The sequence below is a fragment of the Micrasema longulum genome, unplaced genomic scaffold (genome assembly GCF_059751315.1).
Source record: "Micrasema longulum isolate JH-2025_06_02 unplaced genomic scaffold, ASM5975131v1 h1tg002202l, whole genome shotgun sequence".
Lineage (NCBI taxonomy): Eukaryota > Metazoa > Arthropoda > Insecta > Trichoptera > Brachycentridae > Micrasema > Micrasema longulum.
In genome coordinates, this window is record NW_028279365.1 from 21972 (window position 1) to 37251 (window position 15280).

Below are 15280 nucleotides of genomic sequence, written 5' to 3' on the forward strand. Positions count from 1 at the left end.
TATTTTTTTAGAAATCATATCGATTGAAACAATTCAAAAGAACTAAGATGGTTTCATGAGTCTTTATTTATGTCCACCACCTGTTTCATCTACCAATAAGTAAAACATCGTATGTTAAAAATATTTTTTTTCGTAGGACTTTTTCAGTGTAGGTACAATACCAAATTTAAAGACATTGTCATAGACTACACAAACATACATTTAAATGCATTATGTACGAGTAGCATAATAGACACTATAATAATAAATTTGTACATCTCCCTTCCCCTCCTTATCCTCTCTTCACTCATCCTTATCCTAATCCCACATCCTACCCCATTAACAATAAATCATTAAAAAAAATATTTGTATCTTCTTTGATTATTAAAAAAATAAATGTATGGAAGTAACATTTTTATGTGTATTTATTTATTTGGAATATAATATTATGTATTATATTTTCTTCACCAATTTTGTATACTCGGTGGAAATCTGTTTTGGTTCTGAGTTTATACAATATATATGTTGTTAACTATAAATATGTATGTAGAACTGTTGGTTTCCCAAATAAAATAATATTGTAGATCGAAAAAAATTTTGTAGTCAAACATTCAAAGTGATTTTTCTCAGCATAGTCAAAAATGCATTAAAAGGGTAGAAAATTAAAAGAAACACCAATATTTAAACCCCACTTTACTCCATGGTATGAGGCAAGATGAGTTTTTATATGGGTTCATAAAATCCATAATTTAAAATACCTACGTGTTTTTGTAATCATTCAATTTTTTTTATTTATTTTATTTTATTAACATAAACGGCAAATCTGCCTTTTACAAAAATTTATAATACTAACATATTTGGCTTAATATTTTTTTTTTTTAAAACATAAATTTCCTTATACCCAAGATTTATAAAAAAAATAAACCTAAAAATTATACAAGATTTATATTTAAAAAATTAACCTAAAAATTATACACATATTCACTGCTGACAGGGACGATGCTCTACAAAGTCAGCAGTCTCTTTCTTAAGCCTTACTATTGTGTGAAAACGGAAAGCATAAGACCTATCAAATTCTCTTATGATAAAATCGCATTCATAACCTCCTTATTATTTAGAATATTTCACTTCCGATAAGACTGTAGTTGATGATCCACATACCTTGGAAAAATGTATGCAGCAGCCAATTCAATATAATTACTGCTCTCGTTTGATAGTTGGCTAGGATCTCTACTAAATTAAAGAGTTCTTAATGAACTGTATAAAACCACTGAACTTCCTCATTGTTTTTAATCATATTTACCAATTTTGTAATAAATAACATAATTTCTTAAAAATATTTGATAATGGGTATTAAAAAAAACTATTTCAGTACTCAAGAATTTAAAAATGTTTATTCAAGTATCAAAAAATAATGCATTCACAATATCTGTTAAAACATTCTCGTGTAAATTATCATCAGTTCCATCAATAACCGTTATGCCTTCTTGCAACATCAATTCATGCTTATACTTTAAATATTCGGGCCAAACACACAATTCAAAGTAACCTGGAATGTCGGGCGGGTCATACACTCTACTATTTCTACGTTCAATGCACTCCTCCTTCATTAAAGTTATAATGTACTTAAGAATACAAACATCCGCAATAGGTTTGTAATTTAAGATACTGAATCCTTCGATAACTAAAATGTTTCGATGATCATTGTTACGGTTGGCCTGATCACCAGAAGATTGATCATTGTTCATAATATTCAACACATCTTGGTACATTCTTTCCATGTCCAGAGAAGAAAGGATGTCATAATTATTATGGTCCAAATTAGGCACTTTTACATGATGTGGGCTATCATCAGGGTAAAAATAGTCATCTTGGCATAGGATAATAGACTCGTTGAATTTATTTTTAATTTTATTTGCTAGCGATGTTTTCCCTCCGCATGTCACTCCTGTAATGCCTACCACAAGCCACTTTTTCCGTGAGGACATCTTTCTGTATGGAGAAAACAACAATCTTATTAGACATTAAAAGATAGTAATAGATTCAGTCACTGTAACATATTTTTTTTAGTATCAAGACCCCTTTATAAGCAAAAAGAAATAAAGAAACAACAAAAAAAACAAATTATTAAAAACACAAACTTTGTGATTTTCCAAGTTTGATGATTTAAATATTGGGTGTTAACATAAGTTGCGTCTGTTTTTTTCCAAATGAAGAGAACACAACAAAAAAAAATGCAACAAATTAGTCAATAATGCATTCTCCCCTTAGAGTAATAGAGTCACCCATGTGGAGAAAAACCATTCTACGATTATTGACCATTAAGTTGGCTACATTTTATAGCAACACAACGTGCTGTAGGTACTGAGGTAGAGAATTGTGAGCACTAACCGAAACCGTCCATTACATGTTTGTTGTTTGGACTATGCAATAGAGCTTAAGGGCTTCTCTAGAGAATTATTACTGAGAGATTCTCTTTTGTTATTTCACAAAAAAAATTGTCAATAATTCATAGTATCTTCACCGTACACTGCGCAATTATCGGGAGCAGCTTTATTCCCTCGATTAAATGGTAACAGAAGGTGTCAAAAATATCACTTTATCTACTTGACATACTATTTTGAAGGCTTATAATCAAATAAAATGATATATGTACTGTTGCAATTGGCTTAGGCCGTCTATATAATAAATAAATATGTAACGTAAAAGGAAACTCAATGTCTCGTAGAGAGAAAAAAATTCTTTCAAATGACGCATAACCTTTACAATTTTCTTTTACTTTTGGTACTCATTTTTAAATTTAGAAAAAAACAGACACAACTTATATTAATATCTAATACATATTATTTTGAATAAAATTATCAAATTAAATTTATATATGTGGACCGGTTTCAAAACACAACTGTCCCTTTATCAAAGCTTAAAAACAAACTAAAACTAAATATTTCAAATCTTTCAAAGTTTTACACCAAATTACAAGAAACTTAAATACATCTGCTTACATGTCATCATGATCGTAGAACAATGACGCATGGGATTTTATTCAACTTTACACGAGAGCGATTTAATTATTATTTTTTACACTATATGACAGAACTTGATAAGTACAAAAGTATATAATTTTATACTCGGATTAGTTATAGAAATAAAGCCCTTATATAACCTTTTCAAGATCAAATATAAAAGTCAAAGTTACATTTTTCACACATCAGTCATTGTTCACATCCGTCACGATGGTGTGTTCAGTGTGTTAGGTCTAGCTTTGGTAAGATTTAAAATATTTAGTTTTAGTTCATTTTTAAGCCTTGACTAAGGAACAGTCGTGTTCTGTATCTGGTCGACATATTTGAGTGATTTTACACAAAATAATCACGTACAGTTAAATTATTTTATGAGGAAAAAAAAACTTTACAACCCAAATACATTAGAACATTTTTAAAAGTTATCGATTACTAAAGTGAAAAAGCAGGTATTTACATTTGCTAATTAGGAAACTTATTTATTAAATGCCTAATGGCTTTTACAATAAACAGTTTAAATAAACAACGGTAAAGTTATATAACATATGAGGGGGTTAAATGCAAAACTGCTACTGTCCATGACCACTGTATTTGGGAAGACCACAAACAAAACCTGCAGCAAAAAGACTATTATTTTAACTTCAATGTGCATCTTGTACGTGGTATAACAGGTAGCGAATGTTAAACATGATCTTATTGGCTAAATTTAGGGGAAGCAACGGTTCCATGCGTTCCATGATCGGACCGCGCATGCTGAGGTCCTAGGAGTAATTTCCGCCAAGGTCAACATAAAATATTTTGTAGTCCCTGGACTGGCGCTTGAAGTGTGAGAGTGATCATCTTGCCTTCATGTATATTAGAAGTGATAGCTGATAGGCTGCAATTGGATGTAGTTCTTGTAGATGTAAAAACAAGAACCACAATGGGTAACAAAGTATTCTTCTCTCTGTTACAAGTGTCTAAGTGTCCACAAAAAGACAAAAATCATCCTGCGCAAGACTATCATCATAACAGTGGTATAATAAAGGTGTGAGGCTTGAACTCTAACAGCAAAGTCAAAGAGGAGCACTGCATAAAATCCTGGGTCGCGTGAATGATGAAGACACCTAGAGAATCAAATATAACGACAAGCTGTACAACATCTATAAAGCTCCTAAGCTCTCTGTACACATCAGACTGAATGGGCTGAGATGGGCTGGACGTGTGCAGAGAATGCCATCATCGCGGGTACCAAGAAGAGACTTAGATGGCCACCCAGGAGGCAGAAGAAAGGTCGGTAGACCGAGGCTGCGACGGGTAGATGACATAAAAAATAATGCATTCCAAATATTAGAAGTATCTAACTGGAGAGTTGCAGCGGACGACAGGAGTTGGAGGCGAAGATTGATGAAGGCCAAGGCTCGATATGGGCTGTGGTGCCATTGAAGAGGAAAATGTGAACGTAAAATAATGTTTGTGGGTGTTAAGTGGTTATTGTTGGTGCTCAGGTTTAGTATGAACGTGGCAATGCACAACTGTAAGGAATCAACTTAAAATTACTGTGTAATGTTTTTTATATTTGTGTTTAAAAAAAATAGAGTACAAATCTGATTACCTTTATAGTTTAGAGTATTGATAAATGTGAAATAATGTAAAACTCATCAACGATCCAACAAATATAAAACTCCAAAGATATGTAAATAATAAGGCAATTTTGCGGTCCATAAATCCTTTATACAGCCAGTGATCTGAAAAAAAATTTGTTCATAAATTTTTAACACCGCAACAAGCCAAAATATTCAATCACAATGGTGTATTACTGTGCAAAACACCCAGCTTTAAGAAAAATTACATTGTCTCCGTTATCTTTTCAGTAATCTAATTTAAAATTTCTAATTAATGGGGGCATATCGGAATGCTTAACAAATTAAGATGTTTTTATTTCTCTCAATAGATACAAGATAATTCTTGCAGTGCCTTATCAGGTCCCCCCGACGTTGGCGATCACTACAACGAAGGCATCTCGGCCCTACGCTACTCCGAGGCCAGGACAACTGCTTGTTGGATGTACTCGCCATAGTAATTCCTGGGAAAAGATGACCAGAGTGGTTTCCCGTTGCCTTCTCTGGTGAATTTTTATGTCGGGGTTACCTTCCTTTAGCTGGTTGGTTGTGGTTTGGAGGCACCAGAAACTCGTCTTTCATCCTCTCGTTATCTGCTGCGCTCACAGCGTTATGAGTGTGATCCCATTGCCCAGGGTTTGCGACATGGACGCTAACGGGTTGGACTAGTCAGTAGTGTTGCAGGTGGAATGCAACTGGGCGTTTGCAGCATTTAATAGAATCACACCCTTCAGCAAGATTAATAGTATTTAAATAAATTCACACTAAATGTCAAATGACATTTGATGTTAAACAAAAATATTTTTCAAAAAAGTGAATTTAAAAAAAAGTACCTTCTTCTAATTCTGTAAATGGTAATATCGTTAGCCAAATGACAAAATAAGAAAACACCAAGACTGCAGTTATGAGTATAAATTTTCCAAGAAGTGCGGTGGATAAACTCATCGATGTTTTAGGAGCAGAAGTATTCCTTTTCAAACTTTTGAAAATCTTCTTCTGTAAAAACAGTTCCCTCGTCTTCTTTTTCTTCTTCAATCTCAATCAGAGGTTTTCCAGTTCTGGCGCGCTTCACAATCTAAAACAAAAACATATTTGAAAATACATGTAAAAATTCACATCTACATGATTAAAATATATCTCGACTTATAACTGACTAGATTAGTGAAGAAATTTTGATATATTTGACAATAGTTAGGATTATATTGGGGACTTAAATAAGTTCTAGTTATTTTTTAATGAAAATTGATACTTTATTTTTAAAAACAAATACTGCCCATCGCTATATATATGTCCATCTTTCTGGCAGCATACCAATACTATCTCGAAAGAACGACTCATCTTTTGAGGTTATTCTCAAATCTAGTCATTTTTTGGCATCTTCATAAGAATGGAAATGCTGCTCAGTCGGGTCATATCGGAACATATGATAATCGAAAGAAGAAATGTCCGGTGAATATGGCGGGTGGGGTAGGACTTCCCATTTGAGCATTTTCAAGGATGTTTTGACTGGCCTTTGAACATGAGGCTGAGCATTGTCATGTTGCAAAATTACTTTGTCGTGTCTCTCCTTGTATTACGGCCGTTTTTCCTTCAAAGCTGGGCCCAAATTGCAGTTTAAGCGATCCCCAGTGACGGTTTCTTTGGGTTTGAGAAGCTTATAATGCACTAGAGCCAGCTAATCCCACTAAATACATATGGCACCCAATTTCCTTGCTTTTAAATCATTTCTAATGCTTTTAAACATTTGGCAACTGTTGCCTACTCAACCCAACTCCTAATGATTTTGCAAGTTCATTTTGCAACTGACATAAAACTGACACAAGACACGGGTCTTCATCGAGTAATGCTTTCAATTCTTCTTCTTCTTCAACATCAAAATCATTATTTTTTAAGCGTCAAAACCAATCTCTGCATGTTGTTTACATCAGAGCATGGTCGCCGTAACTCTCCACAAGAATTCTACGTGCTTCAGCTGCAGAAAAAAAAAGTAATGCAGTAAAATTTCCCGCAAATACTCTTTTTGACATGAAATTCAACACGTTTAACGCTATGAAAAATACATTGCTTACACTTCAGCGGAATAACACATCACTTCCTACTTCACGATGAAGTTGGCTATAGTATTGCCAGGTGTAAAAAGGTTAAGATTACACCGTCTGTCGAGAAACAGAGAAAAATTATTAAAGTCCCTATTAAGATTAAGTAAAAATTTTATTTGTCCGCCTCGTGTTCAAATGGTCAGTGTGTTTAACTACCACACAGAATGTCTCGAGTTGGATTCTTGACATGGTCGACATGAAATACTTATTTAAAAATGCGTTTTCACACTAGAATATTTCATAGTCCCTGGACTGGTACCTTAAATGTAAGACTTATCATCTTACCTTCATGAAAGGATAAAAAAATCAAGATACGTAGCAGTTGGCGTCCAATGTAATGCCCTAACCACCATTAGGTGCGGAAAGGGAACAGCGATAATGAATGAATTTATGAAAAGTAAGATTTTTTACCTTTTCTGCAATATCTTCTCGAATACTGGAACTAGCCAAAGAACTCAATTTTTGTAAATTCTCTTCAAGAATTGTCCCGGGAGATTTGTAAACCTTCTTACTTTTCTTGGATGTACGATCTCCAATGTTGTAAACAGCTCTCTTTTCTAAAGTAAATTGAAGAATAGGGAAAATATCATCATACTCTTTCATTCTATTAATAATTAATATTATTACATATTTATAATACATGTATTACATGATTATATATCATCCAAACAAATGTCATCATTTTTGTAACAAATTTTTTTTTAGTAAAGAACATGTACAAAATATGAATACGTACATACACTGTGGAAATTCAATGAATCTGTATTTAAAAGAGTAGCAAAATAGATGAAACAAAATGTACTTCAATGATTTTTATTGATTCAAAACATGTACTGTAAACACATTTATTTTAAGCACGTACTCATTTATTGATACTAATATTAACAGTCAACCTTTATTTTTAAAAAAAACTATGCATTATTTAAAAAGTTACTTTTTATGAGTTCATAACATCTGCGTGGACCTGTGCTTGAACATCCCACAATATGCAAGACCGGCTAACAGAAGGTGCTGTGAAAACATTGTAGAAGAAGAACACAAGAAATATTGTTCTCTTTTCCACGCCAACAGCCTCCGCGCGAAAATGTGACATTTAATCTCTAAAGTTCGATTGTAATTTATTCTTATCATTGCAAATTCAGTGAAAAATAAATCTCATGTGAGTAATCCTAATCGAGAATCATTTAATAATCATAATCTACATAATTATAAACAACTGCAATCAAATAATGTTGAATCAGGATAATCTAACACCGGATCATATCTCGGCAGTGGTGACCCCGACCTTTGGCAGACCTTATGATATATGTGACTACAAAATAGATCTTAAAATATACAGACAAAAAAAAAAAAAGTTATCATCCTGATGTAATCAAAGGGAAAATCATACACAAACAATTTAACCCTTTAACGCATACCTGATACCAGCCATAGTAGTATAATAGTTCCATAAAATTTCTACATTGGCTAGAACACCCCAGTTGGGAGGTGAAAAAGCCATAAAAAACGAAGAACATTTCTACATACCCAAAGCATATCGGCCATGTCTAGAGTGGCAATATCTCGAATTCTCGAAAATAAGAAATTAACTATTCTTAATTCTTACCTATTTTCCCTCCTTTTCCAACAGATTTGATGTTTCTGTGATTAGCAGGAATCAAATCAAAGACACCTTTGCTTTTCTTTTTGTTTTGTCCTGAATAATAAGAAAAAGTCTTAACACAGTATATTTATGTACTTATGCTAAATATAAAAATAATAAACAAAATGAAATTACCTTGTAGTTTAGGATCTGCCACAACAATTTCAAGAGCTTTTCTTAACAACGCCGACGACATCGTTATCTGTAAATAAATACTATATTTACCATTCTTAGGAATTAATATACTAAATTATTTATGTGATAATTAAATATATATCAATAAATGTTTGCTGTGATAAATGGAGAGCGATAAATAATTTCTGTTTAAATTGAGGTTAGAGAAAAATTAGGAAACGAGGTTTCAGGTTATGACAGCCAACAGCTGTCGATGTCGAATGGTTCAGATTGGTTCGGCAGTTGATTGGTTGATTTACCGTTAATTCGTTGATTGTATTCTTCTTCTTCTTCTTCGTTTTTTCATGGCCTTTTCACATCTCAACTTGGGTGTTCTGGCCAGTGTCGAGTAGTTTTGTTTTTTTTTTTACATATATACACATGTGTTAGTAATATAATATGTAAAAGTTAGTATGTTAGTATTTAATATAATGTATACATATAATAATAAAACATATTTACAGCTTTACACCATTTACAACTAGATATTTACATAGGATTTTAAATACACGTTTATTGGGTGGGGACAGGAGAGTTAGAATATGAATAGGGAATGGGATATTGATATCAGAGAGGTCGGATAGGAAATCAGGATAACAATCATTTATGGGGCATCCAAAAAAAATATGGTTTAAATCTTCCTCATCTAGCTGACATTCGCAAATGGCAGAGTCCCGGACATGGATTCTGAACAGGTGAGAACCATTGCAGCAGTGCCCAATGCGCATTCTGCATATGGAGGATGTCTCAAACTTGTTCAGAATCACTTTGGAAAACCAAGGCTTTTCTGTAACATTTGGTTTCAGTTGGAAAAGATGTTTACCCTTGGCTTGGGAAGAGGCTACCCAATATTCTTGCCATGCGCGAAGTTGCTTCTCCTTCGTCATAACAAGGAGATCACCTAGTGGTAGTAAATTACTATAGGCAGGATCCCCGGAGTGGACCGCCTCCTTTGCTAACGCGTCCACTTTTTCGTTACCGGGAATACCACAATGGCTAGGGATCCAGGACATAACAATACTCTTATTGGATGCCTCTGATATAGAAAGAAGAAATCGAGTTTCCACGCAGAGCTCATCCTCGGGATAAAAGGATGGAGGGGATTTGATTTTTTGTAAGGCACTCAAGGAATCCGACAGGATTAGGAACTTGCTATATTGTGAGCTTAAGGCGTATTTGACAGCTTCTCGGATTGCGATACATTCTGCGGTAAATACAGATGCATTCTTGTGCAATTTGTACAATCTTTGAAAGTTGTTGTCTTCACAATATATAGCCGCACCCGTATGGGTTGCCGAATCTGACCGAGATCCATCAGTGTAGATAATTTTCCAACCTATCCATCTTGACGACCGAATACGGTTGAATGTACACCGGGGCTGTAGGTGGCTTTCGACTCCGAATGTGAGTTCAATACTTGGGGCATAAATAGAAGTTTTAAATGGGAAACGATAAAGGGGAAGAAGGTCTTTAGGATAAATGTTAGATTTGAAAGATTTGTAAAAATGAAAACTGTTGACTAGTAAAGGGGGTGGTTTATGAAACCAAAAAGATGAGGATGTCACGCAGTCAGAGAGAAATTGTACCTTTTTGAGGAGCAGGTTGTTTTTTTGGATAGAGCATTTTAGAAGAAATCTATCCGCCAAGTATTGTCTTCTCATACCAAGTGGGGGATCACAAGCTTCTACTTGTAAAGCGTTAATTGGAGATGACTTCATGGCTCCGACGACTAGTCTCAGACTTTGGGATTGGATCCGGTCAAGTCTTTGGAGATTCTTTTTTGAACAAGGTTCTAAAAGGAACGAGGCATAATCTAGATGGCTCCGGATATACGCAGTATAAAAAAGTCTCTGTATAAAAGGGTGGCTCCCCCACCATACTCGCGAGACTGCTCTTAACGTATTCAATCCGGCTTGACACTTGTTTACTATATGATTTATGTATGAGTTCCATGTAAGATGAGTGTCCAGAATTACTCCCAGGAACTTAATCTGGGACGTAAAAGGTACTATCTCATCTCCGTGTTGAATTTTTATGGTTGGGATTTTTCGCTGTCTACAAAAGGTTATGGCATTACTTTTACCAGTCGATAGATCCAAGCCATGTTCCACTAACCAATTCCTGATGTTTCTCATACCTAAATTTAGAGTATTTTCTAGATTATTTGGGTCCTTCCCATATGTATACATGAAGAAGTCGTCCGCGTATTGAAGCAAACTTGTCTCTGAGGGAACAATTCCGCTTATGTCATGCGTATAGATATTGAAGAGAATCGGGCTCAGGACAGAACCCTGAGGTAGTCCCTTGCTCAACTCTCTCTCCACCACAGCATGACCGCGAACACTGATTTCTACCTTTCTGGAGAGAATCAAATTTGCTATAAAGGAAGTGAGTTTTCGCGGGATTCCAATTCGTAGCATTTTAGCTTCTAGAATATGGATAATAACATTGTCATATGCACCACTTATGTCCAGACAGACACCTATAAGAAATTCTTTCTTAGTAAGAGCGGCTCTGATATCAGATGTCAGAACCGACACGCTTTCAATAGTGCTCTTTCTTTTCCTGAATCCAAATTGAGACTCGGGGAGAGTTTTCGAGCTCTCCACAAACCAGTCCAAGCGTTGTCTCACCATATGTTCCGCCACTTTCAACAGTGTGGAGGAGAGGGCTATGGGGCGGTAGGAAGACCCAAAGTTTGGGTCTTTGTTGGGTTTAAGGATAGGGATAATGGATTGGGTTTTCCATGAAGGGGGGATGTTTCCTGATTCAAAGATCATGTTGATCAATGATAGGATGTAGGAGAGGGTAGGATCACTGTTATGTTGGATAAAACTATACAGTATACCGTCCATCCCTGGAGCTGAGTCTGTGAGCCGGGTCAGAATAGTCTTCAGTTCATCTAAACTGAAGCTATGATCTAACCAGCTTCTATTTGTAAACTGGTACCAATAGGGAGACTCATTCCAGTTATTTGCGGTCTGCGGGGCTAATTTGTTGGCGAACTCCTCAACCCACCCTAGGGTCTCAGGACGTCTCACTGGTGGAGTGAAAGAACCTCTAAATCGACGTATCATGCTCCAAACAGTAGATATAGGCACGTCTCGTGATAAAGAGCAACAGAAGTTTTTCCATCCTTGTCGTTTCTTGTCTCTTAAGAGGCGTTTTGTTTTAGCTTCAACCTGTTTAAAACTCAACAGGTTTTCTAGGCTCATGTTTAAGGAGTAAACTTTAGCTTGCTTTTTCCTTTTCAAAACTGCCTCCGCACATTCGCTATCCCACCATGGGGCAGGGGGGGGTTTACTTCTATTGCCTTTCTCCTTTACAGGGACATGTTTGTCTGCTGCTTCGACGATGCATGATGACAATGCTTCATAGCACTTCACTACATTCTCTTTCGTCGGGGTGGGCAGCTCGTTCACTTTAAGTTCAATGTCGTCAGAGAAGTATCTCCATTTAACTCTTTCTGTAATGTATCTCGGTCTTCGTCTTCCCCCAGGGGATAGGCCACTTTGGCAATATCTATGGCTGGATATGAGGCTGACTACTATAGGGTAATGATCACTACCAATAGTGTCATCCTTAATTGACCATTGCACAGATGGTGCCATTGCAGCGCTGGAGATGGTGAGATCCACTGCACTGGGTCGCTGATTTGGAAGCTGAAGGCGCGTCGCGGAGCCATCATTAAGGACACACATATTCAGATCATCCAAGAGATCAACAATATCTCTTCCCAACCTGTCGCATGTCGGAGCACCCCACAGGGCATGGTGAGCATTAAAGTCACCAAGGATAAGGAACGGAGGGGTCAATTTTTGGAACAAAGATAAAAGTATCGATTTTGAGGGTTTGTTGGTTGGGGAGATATACATGGAAAGGATGGTCAAGTCATTAACCTTTGCAGCTGTCACTTGGAAAGGACAGCCATCAGTCTTGACATTAATAGGGATAAAGGGAAGGGAGTTTTTGATGAGGAGGGCAGAGCCACCCTTCCCATCCTCACGATCATCTCGCAGACAGTGGAATCCCCGGAATCTAATAGTAGATCCCGGGACCATCCACGTCTCCGAAATGGCCGCAATTGAAATAGATTCTTCTTGCAATGTATGCAAGAGATCTTCTTTTTTATTAAAAATGCTATGGCTGTTCCACTGCAGAATCCTCATCTGAGGAGCCATGGTGGTGGTTAAGTAGGGAGGTTATATTTAGAAGTTGATGGGCGACGTTGGACGGTATTTGTGGATTGTTTTGAAGGATCGATACTAGAATACTCAATATGGTAGATATAATTGTATTGTTCGATGTTGGGACTGTGCTAGGAAAAGCATTCCCATTAGAACCAGATGGAAGTTGTCCATTCGGGAAATACAGAAGTGAAGGGTCATGATGAGGAACATTAGGTTTGGAAGGTAGTTTTTTTGACCTCGACTTCCTCTCTACTGATTTTTTGTAGGATATTGGCGCGGAGGGCGCGGGCATAACAACATTGACATTCGGTTTTGTCGTTTTAGAGACGATTTCTGCATAGGAAATCGTCGCTTTTCCGAACATTTTAGAAGCTTCAATATATGAAATGTTTCTGTCAGCCATCGTGTGTTTTATGTTTTGTTGCCTTTTAAGCTCAGGGCACAGCTTGCTGGTGGCAGAGTGGTTACCAGATCAATTGAGGCATTTTATATCTTCTGCCGCCACCGTGCAGGATTCCCCATTGTGTGAGGAGCCACACTTGTAACAGCGCACAAGGGATCTACAGACAGTCTTTGTATGTCCGTACTTACAGCATTTAAAACACTGAATTGTCGGAAATACGTAGAGTTCTACGGAGAGGGACACATTGAAGATGGAAATGTGGGAAGGTAGAGATTTTGAGTCGAAGGTCAAAACCACCGTGTGGGAGGGTTTCCATTCGACTACGTCACCATTACTCGATCTGTAATTCAGTCGTCGAGCCTTGATTACTTTTCCGAATCCATGAGGTACCTCGGCATTCTCCACAATGTCCTGTTCAGACCAGTGCGAAGGGATGCCTTTGGTAACACCTTGTTTAGTTACTAGGAAAGTCGGAATGAAAACGTTATAATTATCTTTTTTAGCTATTTCTGATTTTACGAACGTATTGGCTTCGTTTGCCGTCTTAAACTCCACAGAAATACGGTTACGGCCGACGGACTTGATTCCGTTCCAGGCAGTCCGAATATTGTTTCTATGAAGAAATCGACCGAAGTCAATATCGTACAAGTTGGTTTGGGTGACGCCGTCTACTTGTACTTTTGTTACATGTACGATAAATGGAGCACGATCCATTCCATTGTACATGCGGGATTGGACTTTGGTAGGTGTGGTAATAGGCGATAAAGTGTTTGTGACCTCTGGAGTACCTGGGTTTGTAGAAGCTGAGGGTCGGGGGCTAGGTGTTTTGTGTGGGAGGGGGCGGTCTGACTCAGAACTCGATTTCCTCTCCGAATTTATAAGTTTGAGTTTTTTTGATTTAGGCCTTATTGTAACAAATTCGGCGGGATCTGGAACAGTGTCCATTGTACCGCACGACGAATCTAATTGAGATCCATCCGGTGGATCCGGAGGTTTCTCTTTATCGTTCATTTATAACAAGTTGTAAAAACCAAAAAAAAATTTGGCTACACGTGTATGGAAAAAATAATTGTTACCTGGTTATTAGGTTTCGGGACAGAGAACGAAAACAAACACAAACTACTGAAAACACTTAATAATAGATAAAATTGTATGTACACCACTCTTTTTTTAACCCAATTAGTGAATTATTTCGACTTTTTAAGGAAAAAACACAATAATTATTATCTAAGACAAACAAAAACGACCGCCACCACTGTTAGTCATAGACAATCCGTTGATTGTATTCCGTTTGGCTTCATTACAGTTGCCTTGTCAAAAAATATAAAACAGAAACTGTTTTGTGACAAGTTTTGGCTAGAACTGGGGTGTTTTGTCTTAGGGGTGAAAAAAGCAACAAAAAAAACTAAGATTTGTGACAAACTTCTTCGTCTTTTTTGTTTTTTAATGGCTTTTTGACCTCAGCACTGGGGTGTTCTAGCTGTCAAGTTTGAACTTTATTTTGATTTACATATTTACACATTTGTTAGTAATACATATAAATTAGTGTATTAGTACTTCACATTTATGATAACATATATGTTTATTCATTAAAAAATATACTTGAAAAAGTTGTTAACAAAATAAGATTAAATTAATTTATTTTTGACAAAATATATATTGTTTCAACATAACATTTCATAATTTATTTGTATGAAATATTCCCAATAAGCAAAAGTGCACAATTTTTATTGAATGGAGTTTAGAATATAATGCGTCTCATGTGATTCAGATTGAAATATTTTTGTTTATACTATTGATTTTAAAATTTATGGAAGATTAATTAAATTTTTTTCCCAACATTTGAATAATAATTAAAAGATGCCGTTGTATTGCATCCATTTAAAATTAAATTATTTGGAAATCTAGGGTTTCGATTAAAAATATGTATTTTTTAAGAAATTACCCGCCAAGCCTCTGTTTTAAGACTTCTCAGCGGACGAGATTGAGGGGATATGGAAGGAGGTAATTAAAAATACACTACAAACGCCCAGACCAACTGAGAAAAAAATATTACTTGATTTTTTCTTGCAACTAGTGGAAGTCGAACAACTGCGCCTCGACGCCTGTCAATGAAATGCCTGATCTTATGTAAATAAGTGGATTTATTTTTATTTGAAAGTTTGTTTAATA

General features: G+C 36.0%; 2 protein-coding genes across 2 annotated transcripts; both read right to left on the minus strand.

The window, feature by feature from the left end:
* Positions 1–1353: 1353 nt before the first annotated feature.
* LOC148272744 (nicotinamide riboside kinase 1) lies at positions 1354–4728 on the minus strand. Its single transcript, XM_088239614.1, has 2 exons — positions 4594–4728; positions 1354–1971 (listed from the first exon to the last, which is right to left on the minus strand). The coding sequence occupies exon 2, from the start codon at positions 1965–1967 to the stop codon at positions 1377–1379; it is 591 nt and encodes a 196-aa protein (XP_088095740.1). The 5' UTR covers positions 1968–1971; positions 4594–4728; the 3' UTR covers positions 1354–1376.
* LOC148272745 (active regulator of SIRT1-like) lies at positions 4595–8791 on the minus strand. The gene is made up of 6 exons (XM_088239615.1): positions 8776–8791; positions 8477–8543; positions 8306–8395; positions 7111–7256; positions 5434–5675; positions 4595–4726 (listed from the first exon to the last, which is right to left on the minus strand). Exons 2-5 carry the CDS (start codon positions 8535–8537, stop codon positions 5553–5555), a joined length of 420 nt encoding a protein of 139 aa, XP_088095741.1. The 5' UTR covers positions 8538–8543; positions 8776–8791; the 3' UTR covers positions 4595–4726; positions 5434–5552.
* Positions 8792–15280: the final 6489 nt, after the last annotated feature.

Coding starts and splice junctions, on each gene's coding strand:
- LOC148272744 (XM_088239614.1), bottom strand. CDS start 1,967: ATGTCCTCACGGAAAAAGTGGCTTGTGGTAGGCATTACAGGAGTGACA.
- LOC148272745 (XM_088239615.1), bottom strand. CDS start 8,537: ATGTCGTCGGCGTTGTTAAGAAAAGCTCTTGAAATTGTTGTGGCAGAT. Junction 8,396..8,476: donor GGCAGATCCTAAACTACAAG/GTAATTTCATTT, acceptor CTTATTATTCAG/GACAAAACAAAAAGAAAAGC. Junction 5,676..7,110: donor GAGAAGATATTGCAGAAAAG/GTAAAAAATCTT, acceptor TTTTTGTTTTAG/ATTGTGAAGCGCGCCAGAAC.